General features: G+C 43.1%; 3 protein-coding genes across 4 annotated transcripts in view; all 3 read left to right on the forward strand.

Moving 5' to 3' along the window:
• Positions 1–4476: 4476 nt before the first annotated feature.
• Positions 4477–20394, forward strand: LOC124143324 (prostasin-like). Of its 2 annotated transcripts, XM_048395260.1 has the most exons (8): positions 4479–4678; positions 14315–14458; positions 14954–15001; positions 15510–15601; positions 16157–16245; positions 18402–18516; positions 19712–19853; positions 20039–20394. In XM_048395260.1, the coding sequence occupies exons 1-8, from the start codon at positions 4609–4611 to the stop codon at positions 20074–20076; spliced, it is 738 nt and encodes a 245-aa protein (XP_048251217.1). In that variant the 5' UTR covers positions 4479–4608; the 3' UTR covers positions 20077–20394. The 2 variants fall into 2 exon arrangements, with proteins under 2 accessions (XP_048251218.1, XP_048251217.1); XM_048395261.1 differs by lacking the exon at positions 20039–20394 and having other exon boundaries at positions 4477–4678; positions 18402–18520; positions 19712–19797.
• Positions 20255–21857, forward strand: LOC125371648 (tryptase-2-like). The gene is made up of 3 exons (XM_048395468.1): positions 20255–20282; positions 20409–20551; positions 21702–21857. The coding sequence occupies exons 1-3, from the start codon at positions 20255–20257 to the stop codon at positions 21855–21857; spliced, it is 327 nt and encodes a 108-aa protein (XP_048251425.1).
• Positions 21858–22334: 477 nt separating this feature from the next.
• The window catches only part of LOC124143355 (transmembrane protease serine 9-like), a 45984-nt gene continuing 41179 nt past the window's right edge, over positions 22335–27139 (forward strand). Inside the window, exons 1-5 of the mRNA XM_048395469.1 lie at positions 22335–22472; positions 23656–23865; positions 25735–25989; positions 26390–26472; positions 26976–27064. Coding sequence (XP_048251426.1) covers positions 22394–22472; positions 23656–23865; positions 25735–25989; positions 26390–26472; positions 26976–27064 — 716 coding nt within the window. The 5' untranslated portion in view covers positions 22335–22393. The remainder of the gene's footprint in view (positions 22473–23655; positions 23866–25734; positions 25990–26389; positions 26473–26975; positions 27065–27139) is intronic.

Consider the following 27139-nt stretch of genomic DNA (forward strand, 5'->3'; position numbering starts at 1 on the left):
TATGCTTATTCTACTTTGTATTTTATACACTGTAATTGTACATATAGTTATTTAAAAGTTATTGACAAAGGCTGAGAAAGACGTATTTTTCTCTTGTATCAGATTCCGCGGTGATATGGCTGTCAAATCGTATGTTTCATTCAGACATGTTTACGATGGCGGATCAAAAGTTCTTAGCCTAACAAACAAAACCAACAATTGTGAAAGTATTTTCAATTTTATTTTTCAACATAATCTCCCTACTTTTGAATACACTTCTCATATCGATATTGAAGCTTTTCAATTCCAGTCAGGAAGACGTTTTCTGAAGCCACCCTGAAAATCCCATTCATGTCGTCATCGAGCTTTCCACAAAGGTGTTCTTTTAGTTTAGAAAATAGTTGGAAATCACTTGGTGCCAGGTTTGGCGAATGGAGGGTGGGGAAGCTCTTCGAACCCATCATTGTCGCACAGCAGCATTTGCAAGTCGAGAGGTGTGAAAATGCATTGTCATGAAGTAGTAGAACTCCCGCAGTCAGTATTCCTCGCCGCTTTTCTTTGACAGAATCAATCAGGCGATGAAGAAGCAAATCAGCATAGTAGGCACCGGTAATTGTCTTTTGACCTCCTAATATAAGTAATTAACAAGAATCGCACCCTTAGCATCCTAGAGGACAGTGGCCATAATTTTACTAATCTCTTTTTAAATTCCTCGTCAATTAGCTAAATTAACTTATATTTTCACTGGCAATGTCAGTTCTTTTTTCCTTAGAAATTTCCTAAGAATTTAGATACTTTGGCACCCAACGAGCAGATATCTTATTCATCTGTATATGTTCATGAATAATAGTTTCAATGAATCCATGGCTAAAACCTGTGTCTTCCTCGGGTTCAGCAATTGTAATACGTCTATCTGACTGTCGATGTCATTGATTGAATCTTCATTAATGGAAGTTGAGGGACGTCATATGTACAAGTGTCATCAACAAGAGAGCTCAAAGCCGATTTTAACAGAGTTCCAGTTATATCACTGCGTGTCAGCTTCATGTTGGAGGGAGACCCGACGTTTACCACTGTTGTGAAAGCAACGTGCAGGGGTATAGTGCTGACTCATCTTTAACCATAATCAGGGCGAACCAATATGCGAAGCCATAAGTTCCTTGCGCGCCTAAGGGACGCAAATCTGCTCAGCGACAATACAACTGCTGCCCCCGTGCCCTCCCCGTCGAATCTCCTTGATAAAACTCATGACTCACTTCAATCTGACTAATCAGAATTCTGTTTCACAAATGAGATTGAATCCGTTAATTTCTTATTCTGATGACCGCCTCCGTAATCTAGTGGTAGAGCGTCCGCCCGGAGAGCGGAAGGTCCGGGGTGGCGTCATACCAAAAGACGTTAAAAGATGGTACTTGTTGTTACCCTGTCTGGCGCTCGGCATTAAGGGGCTAAAACAAGGACTGGTCGGTTCGGAGTCAGTATACTGTGTCTGAGTGGGGTATTCATGTTAAACTGTGGCATGGTATCTCGGTGAGCTAGCACTATAAATCATCAGTCCGTACTAGTACAAGCAGCAACACAAACACACACACGTACATGCACGTCGCTATATAAGTGCAATAATCTTGGACGCGACGTTAAACCCCATTTCACCTCACCTCACCTTATTCTTGGTGATGTACTTACGATGTAACATACAAACGGCGTTCAAACCAATTCATTCGGCGTTGTATCAACGTGTTTTTAGTATTTTTTCACATGTCTCGCTGTCGCTTCGCCTGAACCGGCGTTTTTACGAAGATGTACTGTAGGTGAAATAAGGCTAGGGCTCATTTCGGGAGCATAACATGAAACTAGTACAGACAGTAACGTACGGTTATAACGAACACGCTTATAACGAACTGACGGATATAACGAACTTACTTTTTTGGTCCCGACTATTTGCGGAAATTATGCTGTATATATGCTTATAACGAACTACGGTTATAACGAACTAAATTTAGTAGTCCCTTTGAGTTCGTTATAACCGTAGTTTACTGTATATACATTTAAGGGATGTAAATTGCTATTCAGGATTTTTTAAAGTTTTTTGTTTTATAGTTTTCAAGGCAGCAAGTCGGACTTGTATGTACGTAAGGCGCCTAAATGACTAGACGCCATTCGACAAAGAGGGTGGTTGGGTGGCTTTGTGGTCAAAGCGTTCACGTGTAAGAACGAAGGACCGGGGATTCGCTTCCGCACATGGATACAATGCGTGAAACCAATTTCCGCTGTCCCCCGCGGTGGTATTGCTGGAATAACTCACTCACTCACTCACTCACTCACTCACTCACTCACTCACTCACTCACTCACTCACCAACCCACCCACCCACCAACTCACTCACTCACTCACTCACTCACTCACTCACTCACTCACTCACTCACTCACTCACCCACCCACCAACCCACCCACCCACCAACTCACTCTATCACTCACTCACTCACTCACTCACTCACTCACTCACTCACTCACCAAAATGTTTTGATACCTATGCCTCCAATCTTACCAATAATTAGAATTATTTAATTTCCAACTGTTTTTCAAGTCCCATTGTTCGACAAATTATGTTTTTTTATATCAACACACCGCAGCAAATATATGTTCCCAGATTTCATAGTCTTAAGGAATGCATGCAGCCTAGTGCAACCTAATACAATCTTTTGAGAAAATATTTGGACAGAACGTTTTTCTACTCTTTGACTTTGGAGTTGTCAATCCGTCACTTATATAGAGACGTGCATGTGTGTGTTTGTGTTTGGATGTGTGTGCGATTTTTTAATGCTAGCCCACTGAAATACAATACCGGAAATTAACATGAATACCTACTCACACAGTATATCTGACTCCGAGCCGACCAGTCCTTGCTTTAGCCTTTAAATGCCGAGCACCAGGCAGGGTAACAACAAATCCTAGCTTTAATCGTCTTTTGGTATGACGCGGCCGAGCAACAGCATGACTCCGGTCTAGCACAAACCCACACGCACGTACGCAAGCAAGAACGCACGCACGCACAAACAGCACGCACACGCACACGCACACGCACACGCACACGCACGCATACACAGATATGCATGCATATTTTTTAACGCGACGTAAAACGACATTTTACCTCACCTCACCTCACCTCACCTCACCTCACCTCACCTCGCCTCGCCTCGCCTCACCCCACCTCCTATGATATGACCCATTTGGAGAAAAATACCAACATTTGAGCAGATATGAACATAAACAAGACGTGAAACGTATTCCCAGGTGTATATAATCAAAATTAGTTTAAAAACGATCGAGTAGTTACAAACTGACAAGTCACTGCTGACCTTTGTTAGAGCCAGTGAACCCTGGTCAGGTGTTGCCTCTCAGGGAGTGTTCTACCTATATCTTACATGTGGAGTGACAAGATAAGCGGCAAACATTATACACACATTGCAATGCCTGTAAAACGTATCAAAGCAAAAACACAACATTTATGAATAGGAACGTCTGGAAACTTTCTCAGTGTAAATTCGTGGATACAAATACATGTTCCGTTAACCCAATATAGTTATATCTTGAGCCACTACTGTGCTGCATTTGATTTTATAGTGCTAGCCCACTGAGATACCATGCCACAGTTAAACATGAATACCAACTCACAAAGTATACTGACTCCGAGCCGACAGAGCTAAAGCTGTCAAGTTCTTGCTTTAGCCCCTAAATCCCGAGAACCAGGCAGGGTAACAACAAGTCCTAAATTGCATCGTCTTTTGGTATGACGCGGCCGAACATCTAACCCCCGACCTTCCGCTCTCCGGGCGGACGCTCTACCACTAGACCAAGGAGGCGGTCCTTGTACCAGTGGCCCATTTCTGGTATCTGTACATCTTGAGACACTGCTGTGCTGCGTTTGACACCTGGGTCAAAGAGGACGGTTTGTAGGATTTCCACAGCCTGAGTCCATGTTGAAGGTATGTCACAGCTTTTTGAAGGAACGTAGACGAGGTGCTCATTTATGTTGACCGAGCAAGGGAATAAAAAGGTTCGAATCTGCAACAAGACCCTTGTAGGATCAAGAGAAGCAGTTCTCCTTAGCATTGCAATGGAGTGAGTGAGTGAGTTGGGTTTTACGCCGCTTTTAACAGTATTCCAGTTATATCGCGGCGTGTCAGCTTAATGTGGGAGGAAAGCCCGAAGTGATGCAGGTCTCAGACCTTTACCACTTCGGTGAAACCCACGAGCACGGGTATGGTGCTGACAAACCTAGAAACATAATCGGGGCGAACCGGGATTCGAACCCACAATCATAGGTTTCTGGCGTGCCCAAGGGACGCAACTCTGCACAGCGAATCGCGGCGCCTTAGACGACTGGGCCACCCGTGCCCCCGCATTGCAATGGAGCAACTCGTCCACCCAATAATGTTTTAATCAGTTTATATATGAAAGAATGACAGGAAAACCTCAGTCCGTAATCTTTTACTGGTTCATTGAATTCTGGTTTAATGCAGTAATCTTATATATTACTCTGAGTGTATTCAAAGACTAAGCGGTGAAAGGTGCTTATCTCTATACTGTGAATCACGAAGTGGATGAGCTCAAACACGTATCTAACAGTATGGCAGCCCTTCTTCTTTATATTGCGGCCATATTGTTCAGCGTTGGTGTGATCGGGAGACAACTTGCAGGTTAGTCTGTTTCAGTTCCGGTGTTAGTGTGATCGAGAGAAGATTTGCAATTAGCTTGCTAATGGTCTGGTGTTTGTATGATCAAAGGTAGACTAGCCTGTTTCTGTCATGGTGTTTGTGTGATCAAGGGACCACTTGCAGGTTAGCCTGTTTCTGTCATGGAGTTTGTGTGATCAAGGGACCACTTGCAGGTTAACCTGTTTCTGTCATGGTGTTTTTGTGATCGAGGAGAACACTTGCAGGTTAGCCTGTTTCTGTCATGGTGTTTGTGTGATCGGGGAGAACACTTGCAGGTTAGCCTGTTTCTGTCCTGGTGTTTATATGATCGGAGAGAACACTTGCAGGTTAGCCTGTTTCTGTCCTGGTGTTTATGTGATCGGGGAACACTTGCAGGTTAGCCTGTTTCTGTCCTGGTGTTTGTTTGATCGGGGAACACTTGCAGGTTAGCCTGTTTCTGTCCAGGTGTTTGTGTGATCGGGGAACACTTGCAGGTTAGCCTGTTTCTGTCATGGTGTTTGTGTGATCGGGGAACACTTGCAGGTTAGCCTGTTTCTGTCATGGTGTTTTTGTGATCGAGGAGAACACTTGCAGGTTAGCCTGTTTCTGTCCTGGTGTTTGTGTGATCGAGGAGAACACATGCAGGTTAGCCTGTTTCTGTCCTGGTGTTTATGTGATCGTGGGGAACACTTGCAGGTTAGCCTGTTTCTGTCCTGGTGTTTGTGTGATCGGGGGAAACACTTGCAGGTTAGCCTGTTTCTGTCATGGTGTTTGTGTGATAGGGGGAAACACTTGCAGGTTAGCCTGTTTCTGTCATGGTGTTTGTGTGATCGAGGAGAACACTTGCAGGTTAGCCTGTTTCTGTCCTGGTGTTTGTGTGATCGAGGGGAACACTTGCAGGTTAGCCTGTTTCTGTCCTGGTGTTTGTGTGATCAAGGGGAACACTTGCAGGTTAGCCTGTTTCTGTCCTGGTGTTTGTGTGATCGGGGGGAACACTTGCAGGTTAGCCTGTTTCTGTCCTGGTGTTTGTGTGATCGGGGGGAACACTTGCAGGTTAGCCTGTTTCTGTCCTGGTGTTTGTGTGATCAAGGGGAACACTTGCAGGTTAGCCTGTTTCTGTCCTGGTGTTTGTGTGATCGGGGGGAGCACTTGCTAGTCCATGAGCCAGACTCCAAAATGTTTTAAAGCGGTACCACCTGGGGTGACAAAATCTCAGTAATCTCAATTTTTGTAAGTCATATATCCATAGATGAAAAAAACCTTTGAAAGCAATCCGGGACTCACAGCTTAGTGGTAGTAATCACCACATAAAGGGGGACCCCAGAGTCCAATCCACTGGGCTAGATTTCAGGGTAGGGGAAAGCAGAAAGTGGAATAACTTTACAAGCAATTGTCATATGGTGAAGTATGACCACTCAAAATGTTGGTAACCTGATGCTCTACATGTTGGTTTGTAATATAGGACTAATACATGGTCAAAAAAATGTAGGTCACCAGAGGTCAAAAGGTCACAACATTTGACCTCTGCTTAAAATATTACCACCTGTCAGAAAATAAACTGCACATACCACTACAATGGGACTTTCTTAGCCCAAATGGGCTATGGTTGAAGCCAAGAAGTACCCAAGTCCGTTAAAAGTCTGAAAAAAGTGAAATTTATTATCTTTTGTGGTGTGGTAAAGAACGGTTTTTGATGCACTTTAAGACAAATGTCGTTTTGCGCTAAAAGCATACAAGATTTGTATGAAGTTGAACTTCCTGAAAACTGTCATTATGTTTTGATAAAAAAACTACTCCTATTGCTCATAGTCATGCCCTATATATAACCAGATGATGGTCAAGTTACATTTTGATGTAATTTGGTTACCACTAATCCAATAAGAATGCCATCTAGTACCATATATGAACTCGGTTTCAACCTGAATATATTACAAAATATAACCCTTTGAGTTAGAATAAGAAGGGACCCTTATTCTGCAAAAGAAAAGACAAACTTAAATTAATGTTTTGTACTAAAGTTGAATTTTGAGACACTGACTGCTCGCTTTCAATGGCCTCCTCATAAGAACAAGAACAGGGATGTGAGCCAGAAGCATTATGTGTGCATATAATCCTTTTTTCTATTGGAAAACAGTTGCTATTATTTAACTCTACTTAACATATAGGAAAGTTTAAATGATCAAATACACATTTTCCAAGTCACATTACCGGTACTAAACATTCTTAAAAAGGAATCCAGACAGTGTTGTCTGCTTTTCAAGAGAGATAACTCTCATCTATCGTTTCTTTCAAAAGGGAGCAGTTAATGTTTTTGAAGTCGCTGCTGAAGGAGGTTTCCATCGCTCTGGCTATACACTAAGCCTGGAAAGACGCCACAAGCCAAATCTAGTGCAGCTGCAGCTTCCACAGACTCTGTTTCGTGCGACCTTGACCTAACATATACTCAAATTGAAGAGTATCCATATGATACCTGATGAGAAAAGCAAACCTTCGGATTATCCTGACAAACATTGACTGAGCTAATCAAAGAAAACCAGAAGTTGAAGGAACAGCTCCTAGCTGCCAAGCAAAGCACTTCTCATTTTGATACAATGATGATGAATGTATTTTTTATGCTTAGAAATGAAGTCAAGGGATAAGATGTTACAAGGTCTTGGCCAACAGTATCAACAGAAATGAAAAATGCATCTGTCTACATTCCTGCATCATTAAACCTCTTCTTGAAAATGAGTTTTAACTTGAGACACTACCACATCAATTCGTGTATCAGACCATATTAGCAGACTCTATAGGGTAGGACATTGTGATGGCAAAATGTGGGTCAAGGTGAAACTCAAAAAACAAATCCTGCTGCCATATGTTGCGAAATTAGTCACTGGGTGTGTGGAACTAATTCGCATTCTGAACCGAATTGGACATGGCGTTTCATACTCCCCAATTGAGGAGAATGACACAGCACTCTGTCTTCATAAATTGTCATTGAGCGAAGAAAGTGTTACACTACCAGGATGCATACAACCAAATGTCCAAGTAACATTGGCGTTTGATAACATCGACTGACTTGAAGAGACACTAAGTGGAGGAGGGACATCACACTAAGTAATGGAATCAACGTGCAGCAAAAGGTGAGTGGTCCACAGCATTTGAAGGATGTCCTGAATGAACCAACACAGAAGCATGGAACTATCAAGGTTGTCAAGTCGCAGCTTCCTATCTACAATGCTTGTGTATGAGCTGGTCCGCCACCTCGTGATAACATTGAAGTAGACGACATGGAACTGAAACAGGGGGTGAACAAGAAAACCCTACTATGGATGATAACTCGGTTGCATTGTTCAGAAACCAGACTGCGAGCAGCTTGAAAGGGTTCAATATTCATGTCCATGTTAAAGTTGTGGTTGGCTTTCCACTTACTGTCCATGAGGTTTTGTGTCAGTCCCAGAAGATCAGAACGTCACTAGCCCTTGGGAGCATTGTTTTGGTTTGCGACCAGGCATTGTATGCAAAGGCCACTGAAAACATTTTGAAACAGAAGAAGCTATTCTCTGAATCGTTCCTAGGTTAGGCGTATTTCACACAGTGTACACACTGTTTGGTGTGGTAGAAAAACTGGGTTAAGAGACCTCTGCATAGAAACTGAAGTGATCGTTGAAGGTTCTGTTGAAGGTGTACTTGACGGTTGAAGATACAACCGTGCTGTTAGATTCCACAAATTGCTATATGAGGCACTGCAACGGCTTGTTTGGAATGGGTTTAACTGATGGAAAGCCTCCATAAAGATAAAAGAGACGATCAATGCGTTTTGACAAGACATATGCCAGGATACCTTCTTTGAAGCACTTAGCACTCCAGAGTTTATATCTCTGGCAGAGTATTTCTACCAGGATCAGAATGATGTTCATCACCAATTTTGGATGTCACACTTCGATATTGTCGATATCTTGTACCTAGAAGGCACAACGAGGCACCAAAGGTTTCTGTCTGAAGCCTGGAGCCATCAGCAGACATTACCTTACTGCAAAGTACAGAGTAATTGGCGGATCTAAATATGTCGCATACTGAAGTTCCTAAAGCCTTGCGAGAAGGAATATCCTGTGGGTATACTGACATGGTGTTTGATGTTTATCAAGAGGAATCAATCAAAGATGCAGAGAGAGCCAACAGAGGATCCCAGCATGGTATACCATTCAGGACCCTTGCACCCGAACATTGGGTCATACAGTGAATGTCCTGAACCTAGAGAACAAGGCACACCTGATTTAAGTACTTGTTACTGGCTGGAGTGAAGATGAACGGAGAAGCAGACTTGCATAAGACTAACGTTGGAGCCAGTCAACAATGTAAAGCCCTCAGATGAAGCCAAGAAGAGGCAGACAGCAGGCTCCTCCTTCATGCGAAGCGCTGTACTGATTCTGGCTTTACTACAGTTGTGAGTGTGTCTGATACGATGCGTATGTCCTTATTATTGGCTTGGCATTACCATCACAGCTACCATCCTCAATTTACATGAAGGGTAGAACCAGGACATGAAATGTATATGTTGACGTCCAGAAGGTTGCTGACACGCAAGGCGTTGACAAATCTGCAGACCTTCTGGGACTGCAGGTGTTTACAAGGGGATTTCCCAAGAGTCGGGCCAAGAAAAGTCGGGCCGGGCCGGGCCAGTGGCTAATACTAAAAATGGATTGCAGAATAATAAAACGAAACGTGCATATCTAGGCAGATCGCAAATGTCCACAAACGTATAGTTTTGCTCATTTAATTAAGTTTGAATCGAAATGCATCTTCAACAATGTAATAAACTGATAATTATGACTGCATACCGTGAGTCCTCGTAGAAAAGTCAGTGTCTTGACTGTGTTTTCTTTGATGAGAAAGTTTCTCACCGACCTTAGCGTGTAGGGGTGTGATGCCTAGGGCAGGAAACGACAGTGTTTTGACTACTCTTCTTTCATTAATTAACGTGTTGGGCATCCCTAATTAACCTTTACTAATTCATGTTAAACCAACACAGGATGTTTTCTGGAAGTGGATATTCGCGAATGTCATAGGGCTGACACGACACGTGTTAAGAACTGTCCTGGCACTTCTAAAGTTGCTAACATTCATTATATCTAAAGACTAGTATTATATCTAACTATAAACCACTTCATAGTGTCTCAGATATTTACAGAAAACAAGGTGCTCAAAGTGAAGCCCTTTTCCCTCTACATTCTCAACATAGTCTCTATGAGAAGTGTTTGGCTTGTGTTTGGTCCGACTTGGCCTGGGCTGTCAAAATCAACTTAAACATCACTGATGTAACATCAAATGTGTTTACATCTATAGACAAGTATTATGTCTACCTAAATACCACTTTATAGTGTCTCAGATCGCGGTATTTAAAGAAAACAAGGAGCTCAAAGTGAAGCTTCTGTGTGTAATCGGTTTAATTGTAGGTATACATTGTAGACAGACAATTAATATCTCACTTCTGTACATAAATAAAACAGCTTTGTACAAATAAACATTGATAGAATGTACAGAACAATTCAATAGAATTATGAGAGATTATTAACAGAATATCCCACTGCTAAGTATATGATAAATTGTTGAATTAACATTAGATAAGGTTGAGAATTAAGAGTGTGTTTTTTCAATACATCTAAGACTGGTGAGTCGTTAGCTCGATGATAACCAGCCTACTCATATTTTTACCCTGTTCCCCATTGTTGGAAAGTGTGTCGTCTGCTACCCCAGGTGGAGCCATCTGGTAACAATTAATCACAAGCTGTCAATATACAATACATTATCGATACAATACATACATCAAGATGCCAGTTTCTATGTAACGATTAAGTATTTCTAAGCAACTAGATATATGTATCTTTAATTTGCTTAGAAATACGTAATCTTTACATGAAAACTGTCATCTTGATGAATTATTCTGTTTTGTATATTGACAGTTGGTGATTGAGACAATTGTGACAATGAACAGTTTTCAATGCCTTTGTACAACAACAACACGTGACTATCGGACTCCAAAATTTCATATTTGTATCTATGATATTAAATTAAATATATCGACTTTATTAGGCATTGAGCGATTATCTTCTTTAGCTGTATCTGTAGTATAGAGCTTTATCACGCCTGACCTTGCAATGCTGTACATCGTATCTTATTCAAGCTGTATTACTGAGAGTGAGTGGTTATCTCCCTTACCCGATAGCTCTTTTGCGCACTACCTTTGCAATGTATCGTATGTTGTTCAGGCAGCCAGCGAGAATGGTTCCAGGGAGGAATTAAGGTCAAGCATGTAACGCGCACTCAATCGTTCTCCCTTCACACTGCTATTGCAAATTTTTGTTCAACACGATTAGATACCAGGCTTCTATGAAGCATGACTTTGTTCAATAAACAACACATGTAAAACAACGGGTTTGATATCAGATATTTGTAATAAGTTGTCTTCACAATCACATGTATGGTGCTTGCTGTGCAGATTTGAGCACAGTTTCAAGTAGTTCACTGTATGTAAAGTATGATTCATACCGTTTCATACGGCGGTTTATGGTTCTGCATGGTTTATTGTATTGACAGTTGTTTTAACTTCCTGCAGAGATTACACACCCGAATAAGTTCTTTGCTTCTGGATACATTGGAAATCAATATGTTGGCCCTTAGTTTGCAATTATTCTCCTGAAAAATGATTCGGTTGCATGATATATTCACGATGTTTGGCTTGAACATAGTAACATTCTTCTAAACATACTTCAAATTTAAGCCGGAGGTAATCACAACACAAACCCAGTTAATCAAACGGAACCGTACACAAGAGTAGGGAGTGAGTGAGTTGGGTTTAACGCCGCTTTGAATAGTATAATTCCAATTATATCACGGCGTGTTAGCTTGATGTGGGCGGAAAGCTCGAAGTGATGCAGGTATTAGACGTTCACCACTTTGGTGAAACCAATGAGCACGGGTATAGTGCTGACAACATAATCGGGGCGAACCGGGATTCGAACACACTGTCATAGGTTTCTGGCGTGCCCAAGGGACACCATTCTGCTGTAACAAACTATCATACAACAAAGATGTTGAAGATGAGATATGTATTGCGTAATTGACCGACTTTTAGGCAATCCCGTTTACAAGCTGTGATACCGTCAGCTGCTTCACTGGAAGAGGAAAGGTTTCAGCCCTCAGGCTACTCACCAGTGACATACACAGCAACACATTGACTTGCGTAGGCAGAAGCTGGAGAGTTTCACCACAGCTGTTCAAGGCACTAGAGTCACAAATGTGCTGTCTATACAGCACAAGGACACTTATTGAGAAGTGAATTGCTGTTCAACCTGTTTTAGCGCAAAGAAAAAGGAAGCTGAAACTTGGAAGCTTCCTCCTTGCGCCTCTTCACCGCAGAACCATTGCAAGAGGAACAATTATCAAGTATGGAAAAGGAGCATGGAGGCTTTTCCTGTTGGTCATGGTTGGAAGGAGGAGGGTGGGGCCTTGGTTATTGTCTGGGTAGGTGCACCACCTGCTCCTGCGACAGTGATGGAATTGGTTGCATGTAACTGTTTAAAGAAGGGCTTAGAGGAGAGCTGTACCTGCCTTCAGTATAACATGAAATAGACATACCTTTGCAAATTACAGACAAGTAGCAATCAGCAAGTTTAGGACGAGGTTGAATTTGAAGCGATGATGGTCCAGATGATGAGTAATCAACAGTGTACAATGTAGACTCATATGTGACCACCCTTGTTTTGGTCTACAATAATCAAGACTTAAGTTTCTAACACTTATGTGATAAAAATAGATTTTGTGTCTAATTGTATGATCTTATCAAATATTAATATTCATTATGCAACAGATAACCGCATTTCATGTTACTGCGGTTAGCATATCCAATTTGACCCCTATTTGACCTTCAGTTTAATCTTGTGAGCCCCCCAAAACCAGAACAATGTATCTTCAAAACAGCTTCTGACTACATCTAGCACATGGCCTTTATAATTTGGAGTTGAGAGTTATAAATTCATGTGAACTTATTTCTAGCAGCCCAACCTCATACAATTTTACATTTTTTAGCGCATGATGACATTCGTTTTAAAAAGTACCAAAAACCGTTCTGTACCACACCATAAAAGACAATAAAGTTCCTTTTATCAGACTTTAAACAGACTTAGGTACTGCTTGGCTTCAATCATAGCCCATTTGGGTTAAGAAAGTCCCAATGGTGTGGCATCTGCAATATATTTTCCGGTAGGTGATAATATTTTAAGCCAACATGTAGAGCATCAGGTTACCAACATTTTGAGTGGTCATACTTCACCATATGACTATTGCTTGTAAAGTTATTCCACTTTCTGGTTTCCCCTACCCTGAAATCTAGTCCCGTGGATTCGACTCTGGGGTCCCCCTTTATGTGGTGATTACTACCACTAAGCTGTGAGTCCCGGATTGCTTTCAAAGGGTTTTTTCATCTATGGATATATGACTTTCAAAAAATCATACTGAGATTTTCTCACCCCAGGTGGTACCAATATCTGGTCTGGTATCATGGACTATGCAGGTTAGCCTGTTTCTGTCCTGGTGTTTGTGTGATCGGGGGGAACACTTGCAGGTTAGCCTGATTCTGTCCTGGTGTTTGTGTGATCGGGGGGAACACTTGCAGGTTAGCCTGATTCTGTCCTGGTGTTTATGTGATCGGGGGGAACACTTGCAGGTTAGCCTGTTTCTGTCCTGGTGTTTGTGTGATCGGGGGGAACACTTGCAGGTTAGCCTGTTTCTGTCATGGTGTTTGTGTGATCGGGGGGAACACTTGCAGGTTAGCCTGTTTCTGTCATGGTGTTTGTGTGATCGGGGGAAACACTTGCAGGTTAGCCTGTTTCTGTCCTGGTGTTTATGTGATCGGGGGGAACACTTGCAGGTTAGCCTGTTTCTGTCATGGTGTTTGTGTGATCGGGGGGAACACTTGCAGGTTAGCCTGTTTCTGTCCTGGTGTTTGTGTGATCGGGGGACATTTGCAGGTTAGCCTGTTTCTGTCCTGGTGTGTATACGTTAATGATAAAGCTATGCACAAGTTTAGACAAAAGGTTACTGTGGGTCAGTGTTCTTGTTAGCCGTAGGAAGCAATATTCAGGCTGCACCAAGTAGGAATACAGGTAATCGATTCGGACTGGTCAATTAGTGGTAGGTGACACACGTTATTGGGATACGAGGATACGAGGTTACACATTATAACCCCTGTCTTCATTAAAGACGGGGGGCACGGGTGGCCCAGTCGTCTAAGGCGCCGCTATTCGCTGTGCAGAGTTGTGTCCCTTGAGCACGCCAGAAACCTATGGTTGTGGGTTCGAATCACGGTTCGCCCTGATTATGTTCCTACGTTTGTCAGCACCATACCCGTGCTCGTGGGTTTCACCGAAGTGGTAAACGTCTGAGACCTGCATCACTTCGGGCTTTCCTCCCACATAAAGCTGACACGCCGCGATATAACTGGAATACTGTTAAAAGCGGCGTTAAACCCAACTCACTCACTCATTAAAGACGGTTCTTGGGGTATTTGGGACCTCGTCTACCCAGGAATCGTCCCACGGGTTTAGTTTACTTTTATGATAATGAAGCTGAAATATTCATAACTATGCCTGATTCTAGATGAGTGTCGACAACACGGCGGAATCTGCTCTTCTCATCACAGTGATTGCCATCATATATTTCGGTCCGCCGACTGCCATCATCAACATGGCCACACCCACCTGTGTTGTGTTGGACAGCATCCCTTGACACACCCTACAATAGGTGACCCCTTGCACTATCTTATGCTGTATCATTAGACCTGCATGTGTTATATCCCGTTTTGAGGTGGCCCAGTCGTCTAAGGCGCCGCGATTCGCTGTGCAGAGTTGCGTCACTTGGCCACGCCAGAAACCTATGGTTGTGGGTTCGAATCCCGATTATGTTTCTAGGTTTGTCAGCACCATACCCGTGCTCGTGGGTTTCACCGAAGTGGTTAACGTCTGAGACCTGCATCATTTCGGGCTTTCCTCCCACATTAAGCTGATATAACTGGAATACTGTTAAAAGCGGCGTTAAACCCAACTCACTCACTCACTCACTCACTCAATTCAAACCTACATAAACAATATTACCACAGGAACAGACAAATGCGTGCAAAGACAAAATCCACAGAATGAAGTGTCAGGGTATACCACGATCCCTTATTTACAACATATTCTTCGCTGGTGAAGGACTTCGTACATGTATGTCATTTATCGCACTGTTTCTTCTCGACAGATGTAGCAACTGCTTTTCGAACACAATCCATCCAGTATAGCAATCCAAGTAAGTCATACACATGTCATTTATTCCCTATTTTGGCTTGTATTCATGCGTGAAATAAGAATGGGTCGGGGTAACATAGTGATAATCCACACAAACCTACTTTTGAGATAAATGATTTTCAAAGTTTGATAATTTATAAAAAAATATTAGTCTTCACTCAGACCTGAGATTTCTCTCAAAACATCCTCTTCAGACAGCATGCGTTCGGCCATGATTTTGTGGCTTGTCACGGTCTTGCCAAGATGGCTCTACATACATGTGACTTATCACAAATATGGAGATGATGCAATTCTGCACCTAACCAGCAAAGGGGAATAACTCATGTTTCTTTTGTTATACTGGACCTTGCAACCCACAAAACATAATTATCTAGAAAAAACTTGATGTAGGGTCTCACTATCTTACCCCGACCCGTTCATATGATATCTTGAAGTGAATAAGATTGTGTAGGTTGTTGCATCTTTGAACGCCTTCACACCGAGTGTCTTATCAGAGTTATTTCCCCTAGCACAATGCGGAACTAGAGTGCTTGGTGGGCACATCATCGGCAGGAGAATCGTCGGGGGGTCGCGGTCTGTACCCGGGGAATGGCCATGGCAGGTGGGTGGAGTAGCAATTTTGGATAAAGCAAACGTAAATGACCTTCATCAACCTTGGGGGGCACGGATGGCCCTGTCGTCTAAGGCGCCGCGATTCGCTGTGCAGAGTTGTGTCCCTTGGGCACGCCAGAAACCTATGGTTGTGGGTTCGAATCCCGGTTCGCCCCGATTATGTTTCTAGGTTTGTCAGCACCATACCCGTGCTCGTGGGTTCACCGAAGTGGTAAACGTCTGAGACCTGCATCACTTCGGGCTTTCCTCCCACATTAAGCTGACACGCCGCGATATAACTCGAATACTGTTAAAAGCGGCGTTAAACCCAACTCACTCACTCACTCACTCATTGTTTCATGTTACAGTATATAGTTAGTGTGTAATGTCGGAAGAAGTGGACTCACCTTTGTAATAAGTCGGCGAAGGCGTAGACATGCGCTATGCAGAGTTGCGTCCCTTAGGTGTACCAGTATCCAGTGGTATTTGGGATCAAACTAAAGTCACTTTTTCAAAATCACATGCTAAAGCTATCCACACTAATATGCCCTTCCTTTCTTCACAGGCTTTTATAACGTATAACGACAAATATGCCTGCTCGGGAGCAATCATCGCGAATACGTGGCTCCTCACCGCTGCCCATTGCATGCAACAGTACGTCTTCAATTAACATTATTTCTAAGAAAACCTAAAATTCATTTCAGTTCATTAAAATAGTGATACATATTTGTCTCAGGTAGGCATTTAGAAGTTGGGAGTACATGAATACATGACACTTTTTTATAGTGATTTTATACATTAATCCTATCCCATCGGCTTCGTCATTATATTGTTATCCATGTACATTCATCCCACCTTGTCTTGTGTGAACATCATGATATATATTTAGTACTGTATGCACTTACTTAGCATTCACCTGATGAAGGAGCAAGAAGTAGCTTTGGACTTGAACCAAAAATTACAAACGGTATCCAAACACAACTAGAGGTATGATACATGTACCTGTATCAAATACATCACCATCGAATAGCCATTATTGTATTCTCTTTTTTTTACCACCACCGTGTATCATAGTCGTGTTTTTTTTTCTTTAATTTTGCAGTGTTTTGGCTTATGTTTTCAGCTTAGAAACGTTTTGAAAACGTTTGTAATATTTTGGGGGAAGTTCAATTTTTCAAGTGGCAGTTAACTTCTTTTATTTGAGTTGGATATAGAGGTCTTTGATATAAACAAATAAACATAAACATATGGCTAAGTAAAACAAATTCCATATGTAGGGCAACGTATTACCAATATTCAAAGCAAATTATATTCATTTTTGTAATTGTTTATTCGGAACGTATGTTATACTATACTGAACCAAATTAAAAACTTCACAATCTTAAAATTTTAACATTTTGACCAGTTATCATTGTGGGCCCTTATTGTGTATGTAAACAGTAATGGCCACGTATTGTCTTCAGATAACACCCGTTTTTGTGCAGGTGAATCGATCAAAATCATGTGCACAGCACTATAGTGGCAAAAGTGTTTTTTTCACGTGCAACTGGTCACGTGGCCATAATACCGCACGTGTTTTCAGCCATACTGGTTAGCAGTCATTGACAAAAAAAGAAAAACACAAGAAAACAAAAGTCTTTACGGCCATTTGTCATGCCACGCCTTTCAAATGTGCAACGTGAACGTGCCATCGGCATGTTGCAGACGGGAACGTCCGTAGCTGAAGTCGCAAGGACGATTGGTTGTAGTCGACGGACTGTTTACGATTTACAGACGCGTCTACAGCAAACGGGTACCACCGCTGATCGCCCTCGGCCAGGTCGACCACGTGTGACGTCACATGCAGAGGATCGTCAACTTGTCTTACGTCACCTCCGTAACCGATTTTGACGGCTACATCAACCAGAAATGAACTGTTTAGGGGTAGACTGAGTGCGCAAACTGTTCGAAACCGTCTGAGAACTGCTCACCTTCAAGCACGACGGCCATACTGCGGGACTCAATTACACAGACGTCAACGTCAATTGTGGGCACAGAGACTCTTACGATGGATTCAGAGGAATTGGAATCAAGTCGTCTTCAGTGATGAATCCCGATTTAATCTTCGATTTGCTGATGGTAGGGCGAGGGTGTGGAGGCGCCGTCATGAACGTTACGCCCAGTGTTGTGTACAGGAAGTTGACAGATTTCGAGGTGGAAGTGTCATGGTGTGGGGTGCTTTCTGTGGCAATGCACGTTCCAGGCTTCTTGTCATCCGTGGCAAAATCAACGCTGCTGCTTACCGCGGCCAGGTACTGGCACCAGAACCTCTGCCTTTAATGGCAGCACATGGACCCGGTTTGATCTTCCAACACGACAATGCCAGACAATGCCAGACCCCTAATGCTGGGATGCTCTTTGCAGAAGTCTGCGCACTCTCCAGAACCAACCACAGAATGTGCAAGATCTTGGCACCATATGGCAGCAACAATGGCGTCGTCTTCCCAGTCATGTGTTCACAAGCATCACAAGGTCCATGCGGAGGCGTTGTGTGGCAGTTGCCAACGCACATGGTGGCCATACACGCTACTGAACTTCAGATTGGGACTTATGATTTAAACTGTTGATGTTATTACCGAGTACCGTAGGTGCTTGGAACAAACTATGGTTACCACCGTTAATTAAAATCCTTCTTTGGACATTAATGATTAAAAATTACCTTCTCTGATACATTTGACCGTTGTATATCATATATGGGATTACTTTTAAAAATGTGGATTTTTAATCTGACTCAGTATAGTATTGATTGTGTTTCTTCCACTTGTTGCCAGTGCGGACAACGCGGGAGGCTACATGGTGAGGGCGGGAGAGTACAACACAAAGGCCCATGACGGGACAGAGCAATACTACAGCATACATAGCATCTTACTCCATCCAGAGTTTAATGTTGGTAATATATATAGATATACAGCGAGACATCGTGAACTCGAATACCAGTATCTCCATATATCATGTAAGGCGAACAATATCGCCGCATTTTTCCAAGGCAAGGGAGATAACTGACTGTAAAAGTCCAGTTTCCACCCTTGCCTTGGAATTTCTAAGCGCGATCGAAGCGCCATCCGGGGCTGTTACGAGTTATGTCCCTGCTATGTCCCTCCTATTGGCCAATCAGATGACACCTCTCATATCACTTGTATTTGCTTCAAACAAAATGGCGGTGCCCAGTCAAGACGATCTGATCAATAATCAAAATCTGTATTGCGATAAAACAGGTTTTGCTTCGGGAAGTGAATCAAATCACGTGAGCATCTTGATTATAAAACATAAAAAGATTTGGAAAATATCTGTTAACGCCGAGTTGCAAACCCTGCAATCGACCGAAATCTGCACGACAGTGTACGAACCAGATGTCGATTTCGTTACGCGATTTTGATTGGACTATGCATAGACTCGTTAGTCCAGCCCAAAATATAACTTCATAATTCCAACCTAGTTCGGCAAAGGTGGGATCTGGACTTTTAAAGTCAGTGAACTCCCTTGCCTCGGGAAGATGCATCGCCCAATCAGAAGCCGTTTCGACACCCTGGCTTTACGATCAACATAACGCTGGTTCACTGTGTTAAGTCATATACGGAAAATATCCTGAAGTGACATTTAGACGCTGTAGAAGGAATGAAGACAGGGTTGTTTCGATTCTGTATTTTCGTTAAATCATCACCAAATACAACAAATGTTTTATTTTGGATAACACTTTCTCAGTAAAGTACAGATTCTCGTACTTTTTCTCACCAAATGCACAATAAAACGTACCAGTCGATGAATGTATTGACTAATCCTCTTCAAGCTTCAAGAATATGAAAAAGCCTCCAGTGGAACAGGTGGGAATTACTCGTTTGATTATGTCTGAATGTAATCTTAACAAGATACGACTTGATGTGATCTACTCCCGAAAGTTCTGAATATAAAGCACTTCACGTTAAAACATATATACTTCAGGCAGAAAACAATCTAGACCCAGGCTTGAAACTAATAATAGGTCTTTGATAGAGTAGAAAACATAATGTTTATTTCAAATTACATGAGTACCACGCGATGTTAATGTTGGACAAGATTAACATTACACACCTTAACGTTGCAGAAGATAACTGGCCAAAATGACATAGCTTTGATACGCATCAACAGCCAGTTTGCCTTCAACAACAACGTCAGGCCGATTTGTCTCCCCAAAACAGCCAACTCGGCCACCGACTGTGTTGTGTCTGGATGGGGAGAGACTCATGGTGAGGAAAGTTACCATATCATATCTCATAGCATAGCATAGCATAGCATAGCATAGCATAGCATAGCATAGCATAGCATAGCATAGCATAGCATAGCATAGCATAGCATAGTATATCCAGCTACTAGTATCTGCTCAAATGCGGTTTTATTTGTTCCCCGACCAGTGGATCCGTTTGCATTCCAGTATACAAGCCAAGCTGTCTACGGGCGCTGTACATATAGCAGGGGCTTTTACATCCATCTCACATATCGGTCATCCATTCCTTGCCGGTAGAACAGAGGCACATTTGAACTATGTCACTTGTCCCGGGTTGACACCACACGTTTTGACACTTGTGTTACGGATGTGTGTACGTATGTAAAATGTTCCTTTTGTCAAGGTCACCAGAACATCGGTTACATGAAGTACACTTTTGTGTCTGTATTATGTGAGACGTGTGTCTAACAGTGATGTTCCTGTGTCCAAGATCACCAGGACATAGGTTACCTGAAGCAAGCTTATATGTCTGTATTGTGTGAGACTAGTGTCTAATATAAATGTTCCTTTTGTCAAGGTAACAAGGACATCGGTTATCTGAAGCAAGCTGGTGTGTCCATTGTACCGTTGGCTAAATGTAGGACGGACTACGCCGGCGTTGACTACACCATCTTCGACAACAACATATGTGCTGGTGGAGGGGGAAACGACGCTTGCGAGGTACAGTTTATATTGCTATGAATGCTGTCACTGAGTCGGGAAGATTCTGGACCAGCAGTGGGTAATACTATGAGCAACGCTGACACCCAATCAGCCGGGATATACATTGTAACTGCCCCAACCTGGTCAGTCGCCTGTAGTGAGTGGTCAGTCGCCTGTAGTGAGTGGTCAGTCGCCTGTAGTGAGTGAGTGAGTGAGTGAGTGAGTGAGGGAGGGAGGGAGGGAGGGAGGGAGGGAGGCAGGGAGGAAGGCAGGGAGTGAGTGAGCGAGCGAGCGATTGAGCGCTCAGAGTAATGAATAACTTCATATCAGCCGGGATATACATTGTAACTGCCCCAACCTGGTCAGTCGCCTGTAGTGAGTGGTCAGTCGCCTGTAGTGAGTGAGTGATTGAGTGATTGAGTGATTGAGTGAGTGAGTGAGTGAGTGAGTGAGTAATGAATAACTTAGAGATTGTGTGAGTTTAAGGTTATCGTCACATCGGGGCGGTCGGGTAGCCTAGTGGTTAAAGCGTTCGATCGTCACGCTGAAGACCCGGGTGAAGCCCATTTCTGGTGTCCCCCGCCGTGATATTGCTGGAATATTGCTAAAAGCATACTCACTCACTCACTAAAGTCACATCGATATTGTTTTTTGCCTAATAACATGACTGTGCCTTGACAGTGTAGGGTATGCTTACTTCATGAAACCACATTAACTCGAATGGCTTATTTCAATCAGCTGTCTAACATGTGGGAACCCACAAAAGGAACTCTAGAAGGGACATCGTCGTGTTTTCTCGATGTAATGAAATGCCCCCATGTAATTTGGGAGGGGGTGTGGGGAGTTGAAGAGGTCTACTTCATTGACCCGATATGATATAGACAATCTATTATTCTGGAAGGGTCATTATCGACGTTATGGCCTTATATAATATGATTTGTTTGTTTGTTTGTTTTTTGTTTGTTTGTTTATTTAACGCCACACTCAACAATATTCCAGCTATATGACGTGGCTGTAAACAATCGAGTCTGGCCCAGACAATCCAGTGATTGATATTGTGAGCAACGATAACGGGGAACGGTGGAACTTAATTAATACAAGATGTGTATGTGAGTTCAGTGCAAATAAGGACCTACGAATGATCAACTTCCATATGGCTTTTCATCAGGGCGATTCTGGAGGCCCCCTCGCTTGCGTGGAACAGGGGGTGTGGCACCTGACAGGTGTAGTGTCGTGGGGGAAGCAGTGTGGGGACAGCAGGTTCCCGGGGGTCTACACCAGGGTCTCCAGCTACACACAGTGGATACACAACATCATCAGCTGATCCAGGGACTGTACGATATAATTTTGTTTCCAACCAATCCTAATTTAGATTAAACAGAAACAATAAAACTGTGGTTTATATATGATTTTCTTTATTTGTTCATACGTTTGTGGAAAGAGTTCGAATCCCAGATGGCAATAAAGAAAAGGAGGTGCTTGATGAGATCGTTCTCTCCAAGTAAATTCCGATGTCAAATAACGACGTTATCTTGACGGAAAAACGACGGTTTGAAAGCGTCCAAAAAAACGTCGTTTTTCTGTCCTAGGACCATATACGAAAACAACCCGACGTTTTCATGTTTGCAGTGTGACGTTTTATATTTACCGTATTTATTCATTAGAAATTTGGAAGAAATCGGTGAACAAAACAGCGTTATCATATATCGAGTGGCTGAACTCTGTGTGAAAAGGTCAGTTTTGTAACATCAGAGTTGTGAACGGTGGCCACTGCCCACCTGTCTCGGGCCGTGCTGTATCTCACCCAGGGGGGGTTTATACCCGCACACAGCCTGCGATCTCCTCAATCCAGGCAGCTCAATGAAGGTGGACAGTCAAGTAACGATGGAGCGTCTCACAATTTTTGTGGCCGTTGTGTCTTTGGCCTCAGGATTCAATGGTAAATGCCTTTTGTAGTTTTAATATTTTGAGAGCTTTGGAGATGCTCGCATGTTATGTTCTGTTAATTATTTTTTTTATTCAAAAGAATGTTTTATCACAAGTCTAAACGTTGTGATGTATTTAAATTTAGAGAAAGAAGGGAACATCATAGAACACACTCTAAACTATCGGCTCGTGAAAAAGAATCGCCTCGCCCCTGCAGTTTCGCGTTTGATCTGCTTACATGCCATTACAACTTATGAATATGGATAAAAAAAACACAATATTCGTTTACTTAAATGTCAGATTATGGCATATCAAAATGAGCAATATAGAACTTTTAAACACGCGTTTTTAATCCGAGATAAATGCAGGGTTATAAATCATGCCTTTAAAAGGGTATTATGGTGACGCATGTTTTCTGAATAAAAACTTAGTATTGGAGTGTAATATTACGGTCCTGTGCAGGATGGTAAGTGTAAGCCTATCAGAGACATTTCCCGTGGTGTTGTATGGTATCCAGAACCCGCTGATGGTCGCCCTGGAGACAAGCATAACCCCGCCGTCAGACGTCCGAAGACGGTTTGACGGTGGTGCTATCTAAGTCTTGGCATTTGTGTATCATGTAAGACCTTCTGAGCAAGGGTATGTCGGTCAAGAGAACCTGTCAGTTATATATCACATCCCCAGAACAGAATGTGCAATGTCTTTAACGTCAAAGGTTCCCAGGAACTGTGTCTTTCTGTCCATTTAATGTTTCTAGACCTCAACATGTTCATTGGAGAATCTGCTCCCGTGACCATGCGGACAGTAATAATATAATATAAGTATTTATAATCATTTCACACCTATGTGTTCATAAGTATTTATCTTCTATGTCTGTTTGTTTTGTTTGTTTTTTTCTTTAACGCCGCACTTAGCAATATTCCAGCTATATGACGGCGGTCTGTACATAATCGAGACTCGACCAGATAATCCAGTGATTGACATCATGAGCATCGATCAACGCAATTAGGATTCGATGACATGCATCAACCAAGTCACTGAACCTGACCACCCGATCCCGATCGTCGCCTCTTACGACAAGCATAGACGCCTTTTACGGCAAGCATGAGTTGTTCTATTTTCTATGGATGTCAGTGTACACAGAGTTATAGTCTGTGTCTAACCTACGTCCATACATTGATACTTCTGCCTGCCAGACTGCCGGCTGGACTATGATGGCATATGTGTCCGGTACACGGAGACCTGCCCGGAGGGATACATTCACTCCTACACCCCTCGCTGTGGGTTCATGACGTACTGCTGCTACCCACGACACCACTCCAGCGGGGGTCATCACGAACCTGCCACGCCCTCCCCCATCAACCAGCGGCCGCCTGGCACTTCGGTAACTAAACCCCATCAGACAGGTAAATGTCATTACTTAGTGTTAGCCAAATAAACAAATTGTTTGCTTTATCCATACCCCTATTTTCATAAGCGACCCGTGAAGATCCAGGTTAGAATAGGTCTTCAGCAACCCATGCTTGCCGTAAAAGGCGACTATGCTTGTCTTAAGAGGCGACGAAGGGAATCGGGTGGTCAGGCTCGCTGACTTGGTTGATGCATGTCATCGTATCCCAATTGCGTTGATCGATGATCATGATATCAATCACTGGATTGTCTGGTACAGTCTCGATTATGTACAGACCGCCGTCATATAGTTGGAATATTGCTGAGTGTGGCGTTAAACAACAAACAAACAACTAGATCATTTCTTTTAAGCGTTTAGTTTTGACACATGTGACTACAGTAAAGTACGTTTATAACGAACACGCTTATAACGAACTGACGGATAAAACGAACTGATTTTTTTGTCCCGACTAATTGCTATTGTTATGCTGTATATATGCTTATAACGAACTACGGTTATAACAAACTAAAGTTAGTGGTCCCTTTGAGTTCGTTATAACCGTAGTTTACTGTACGTTAAATGGTGAAGATATGTGTGACAAGGATGTGTTCGCACGTGGTCCTGCATACAGGCCACAGGTCAGGTGAAGATAAGCAACGGTTGTCAAGGGGAGTACAGTAAACTACGGTTATAACGAACTCAAAGGGACTACTCATTTTAGTTCGTTATAACCGTAGTTCGTTATAAGCATATATACAGCATAACTACAGCAAATAGTCGGGACTAAAAAGTTAGTTCGTTATATCCGTCAGTTCGTTATAAGCGTGTTCGTTATAACCGTAGTTTACTGTGGTTGGATGGGTGACCCCTTTCGAGTCTGGACCAGAGTCTGGACCAGACAATCCAGTGATTGATATCATGAGCATCGATCCGCGCAATTGGGATCGATGACATGCATCAACCAAGTCAGCGAGCCTGACCACCCGATCCCCTTAGTCGCCTCTTACGACAAGCATAGTCGCCTTTTACGGCAAGTACGGGTTGGTGAAGACCTACTCTTCCCCGGGTCTTCACGGGACAGAGTTACTAGGATGTTGGTGTAATGTTTCGGACGGGTCTATAACCCCGTACACTTTCTTCTGTTATTACAGCGTTCCTTTTTTCCCTGTCTGTGTACAGTTTACAGGAGCAGTGGGTTAGCCCAGTGGCTAAAGCGTTCGCTCGTCCCACCGAAGCCCCGGGTTCGCTTTGCCATATGGGTACAATGTGTGAAGCACATTTCTGGTGTCCCCCGCGGTGATAATGCTGGAATATTGCTAAAAGCGGCGTAAAACCAAACCCACTCAATCACAACAGTTTACAACTGTTTAATTAGGCGGTCCTAAATCAAGTCTGAATTAACGGATTATGCACAGAATCGCGTTTCGTTATAGATGTGCAGACTTTAACCTCAGTAACGACCTATAACTATATTCAGTAAACTACGGTTACAGAGAACTCAAAGGAACCACTAATTTTAGTTCGTAATAACCGTAATTCGTTATAAGCATATATGCCGTCATATAGCTGGAATATTGCTGAGTGCGGCGTTAAACAACAAACAAACAATATAAGCATACTACAGCATATATACAACAAACGGCCTGGGCTAAGAAATGAGTTCGTTATATCGGTCAGTTCGTTATAAACGTGTTCGTTATAAACGTTGTTTACTGTAACGTCAGCGCCAGAGAACAATGAGTCTCGATTATCCACCGATTCCACATAAAAGGGAAAATATCGGTGGAAATTACACGAATGGATAACGTAAAAATGAATAATGACACCAGGTGTTCGCGAACGCAGCGTTTCCGGAATAACATGGTTTCACTGAAATCTCTTGCAGATTGTGAAACCATTTATAAGGGGTACTGTGTCAACTACACAGAGCCGTGTCGAAGTGGTGACGCGCTTTCATTCAGCCACTGCGGTTTTCTTAAACTCTGCTGCCATCCTGATTTATATCATCCGGGCACTGGAGGATCGAATCTAGGACCCGGATCAGGCAGCCATGTAACCGGACCAAACCATCATACTACAAACAGCCAACCTATTCTCCCAGCACTACCAACCAACTCATCTGGCGCCGGTGTAGATTCACGTAAGCGTTATATTTTTATTGGATTTTAATATCACATCATGGACATCATGAGCATCGATCTACGCAATTGGGATACGATGACATGCATCAACCAAGTCAGCGAGCCTGACCACCCGATCCCGTTATTCGCCTCTTGCGACAAGCATGGTCGCCTTTTACGGCAAGCATGGGTTGCCGAAGACCTATTCTACCCCGGATCTTCACAGGTACAGAATGCATCACAGTATGATTTTCTTTGGGTTGTATTGGATTTTGTTTTTAACTGCTGTATGTTTTGTACCCGGGATGGTCCTTAAAAATGAATTCAGTTTTGGAATTTAAAGATTTAAGTAAAGTGTGTTCACAGGATGCCCTTTGTTGATAGCATACCCTATGTTCACAGCATACCGTATGTTTACAGGCACCTGTGGCGTCACCTTGGTGGGTCACAATCACAGGATTGTGGGAGGGGGTCCTGCTGAACCCCACGAGTACCCCTGGCAGGTACGTACAATGAGTGGACACACGTGTATCTGGGCCAAGCTAACCGGTGGCAACGCTCTGGGCGATGACAGTGGCGTAACGTTGGTCAGTTGGACATTGCACCATCCGTTAATAGCATGAATCAGGACGGTGACTTTAAAATTAGTTACACACTGTGGTTGCACGATCTTCATTCTTACAACCCGGTCATGGGGAAGTTCTCAAGTTCCCACTGGGTTCAGCGCGGTTCATTCTTGTGGTTGTGGGAGACCGTATACATCATCCTTCAGACCAGTGTATTCAGTGTGAGTGAGTGAATGTTGTTAACCGCCGCACTATTCCAGCAATATTACAGCCGGTGTAAATGGTCGAATCTGGACGAGACAAAGCATAAGGATGGTATTCAGTCCACTCGTATGACAAGCGTGAGGTTACTGGTGACCTGTTCTAATCCCGACATCCCACGGGGTGTCGGATAAAAATGATTGAACTGTGTGTGAATGACTCCACCCTTTGTCCTCCAGGTGTCGCTACGGTACAACGGTCAGCATCTGTGTGGAGGGACCCTCATCCAGGACCAGTGGGTACTGACTGCGGCCCATTGCTTCCAGCAGTAAGTCACTCGAACCAGGGACAGTGTATGCAATCATCGTTACTTAAACATTGCCGAGGCACAAGTGGCCCAGTC

The sequence above is a fragment of the Haliotis rufescens genome, unplaced genomic scaffold (assembly GCF_023055435.1).
Source record: "Haliotis rufescens isolate VD_foot unplaced genomic scaffold, xgHalRufe1.0.p SCAF_14, whole genome shotgun sequence".
Taxonomy (NCBI): domain Eukaryota; kingdom Metazoa; phylum Mollusca; class Gastropoda; order Lepetellida; family Haliotidae; genus Haliotis; species Haliotis rufescens.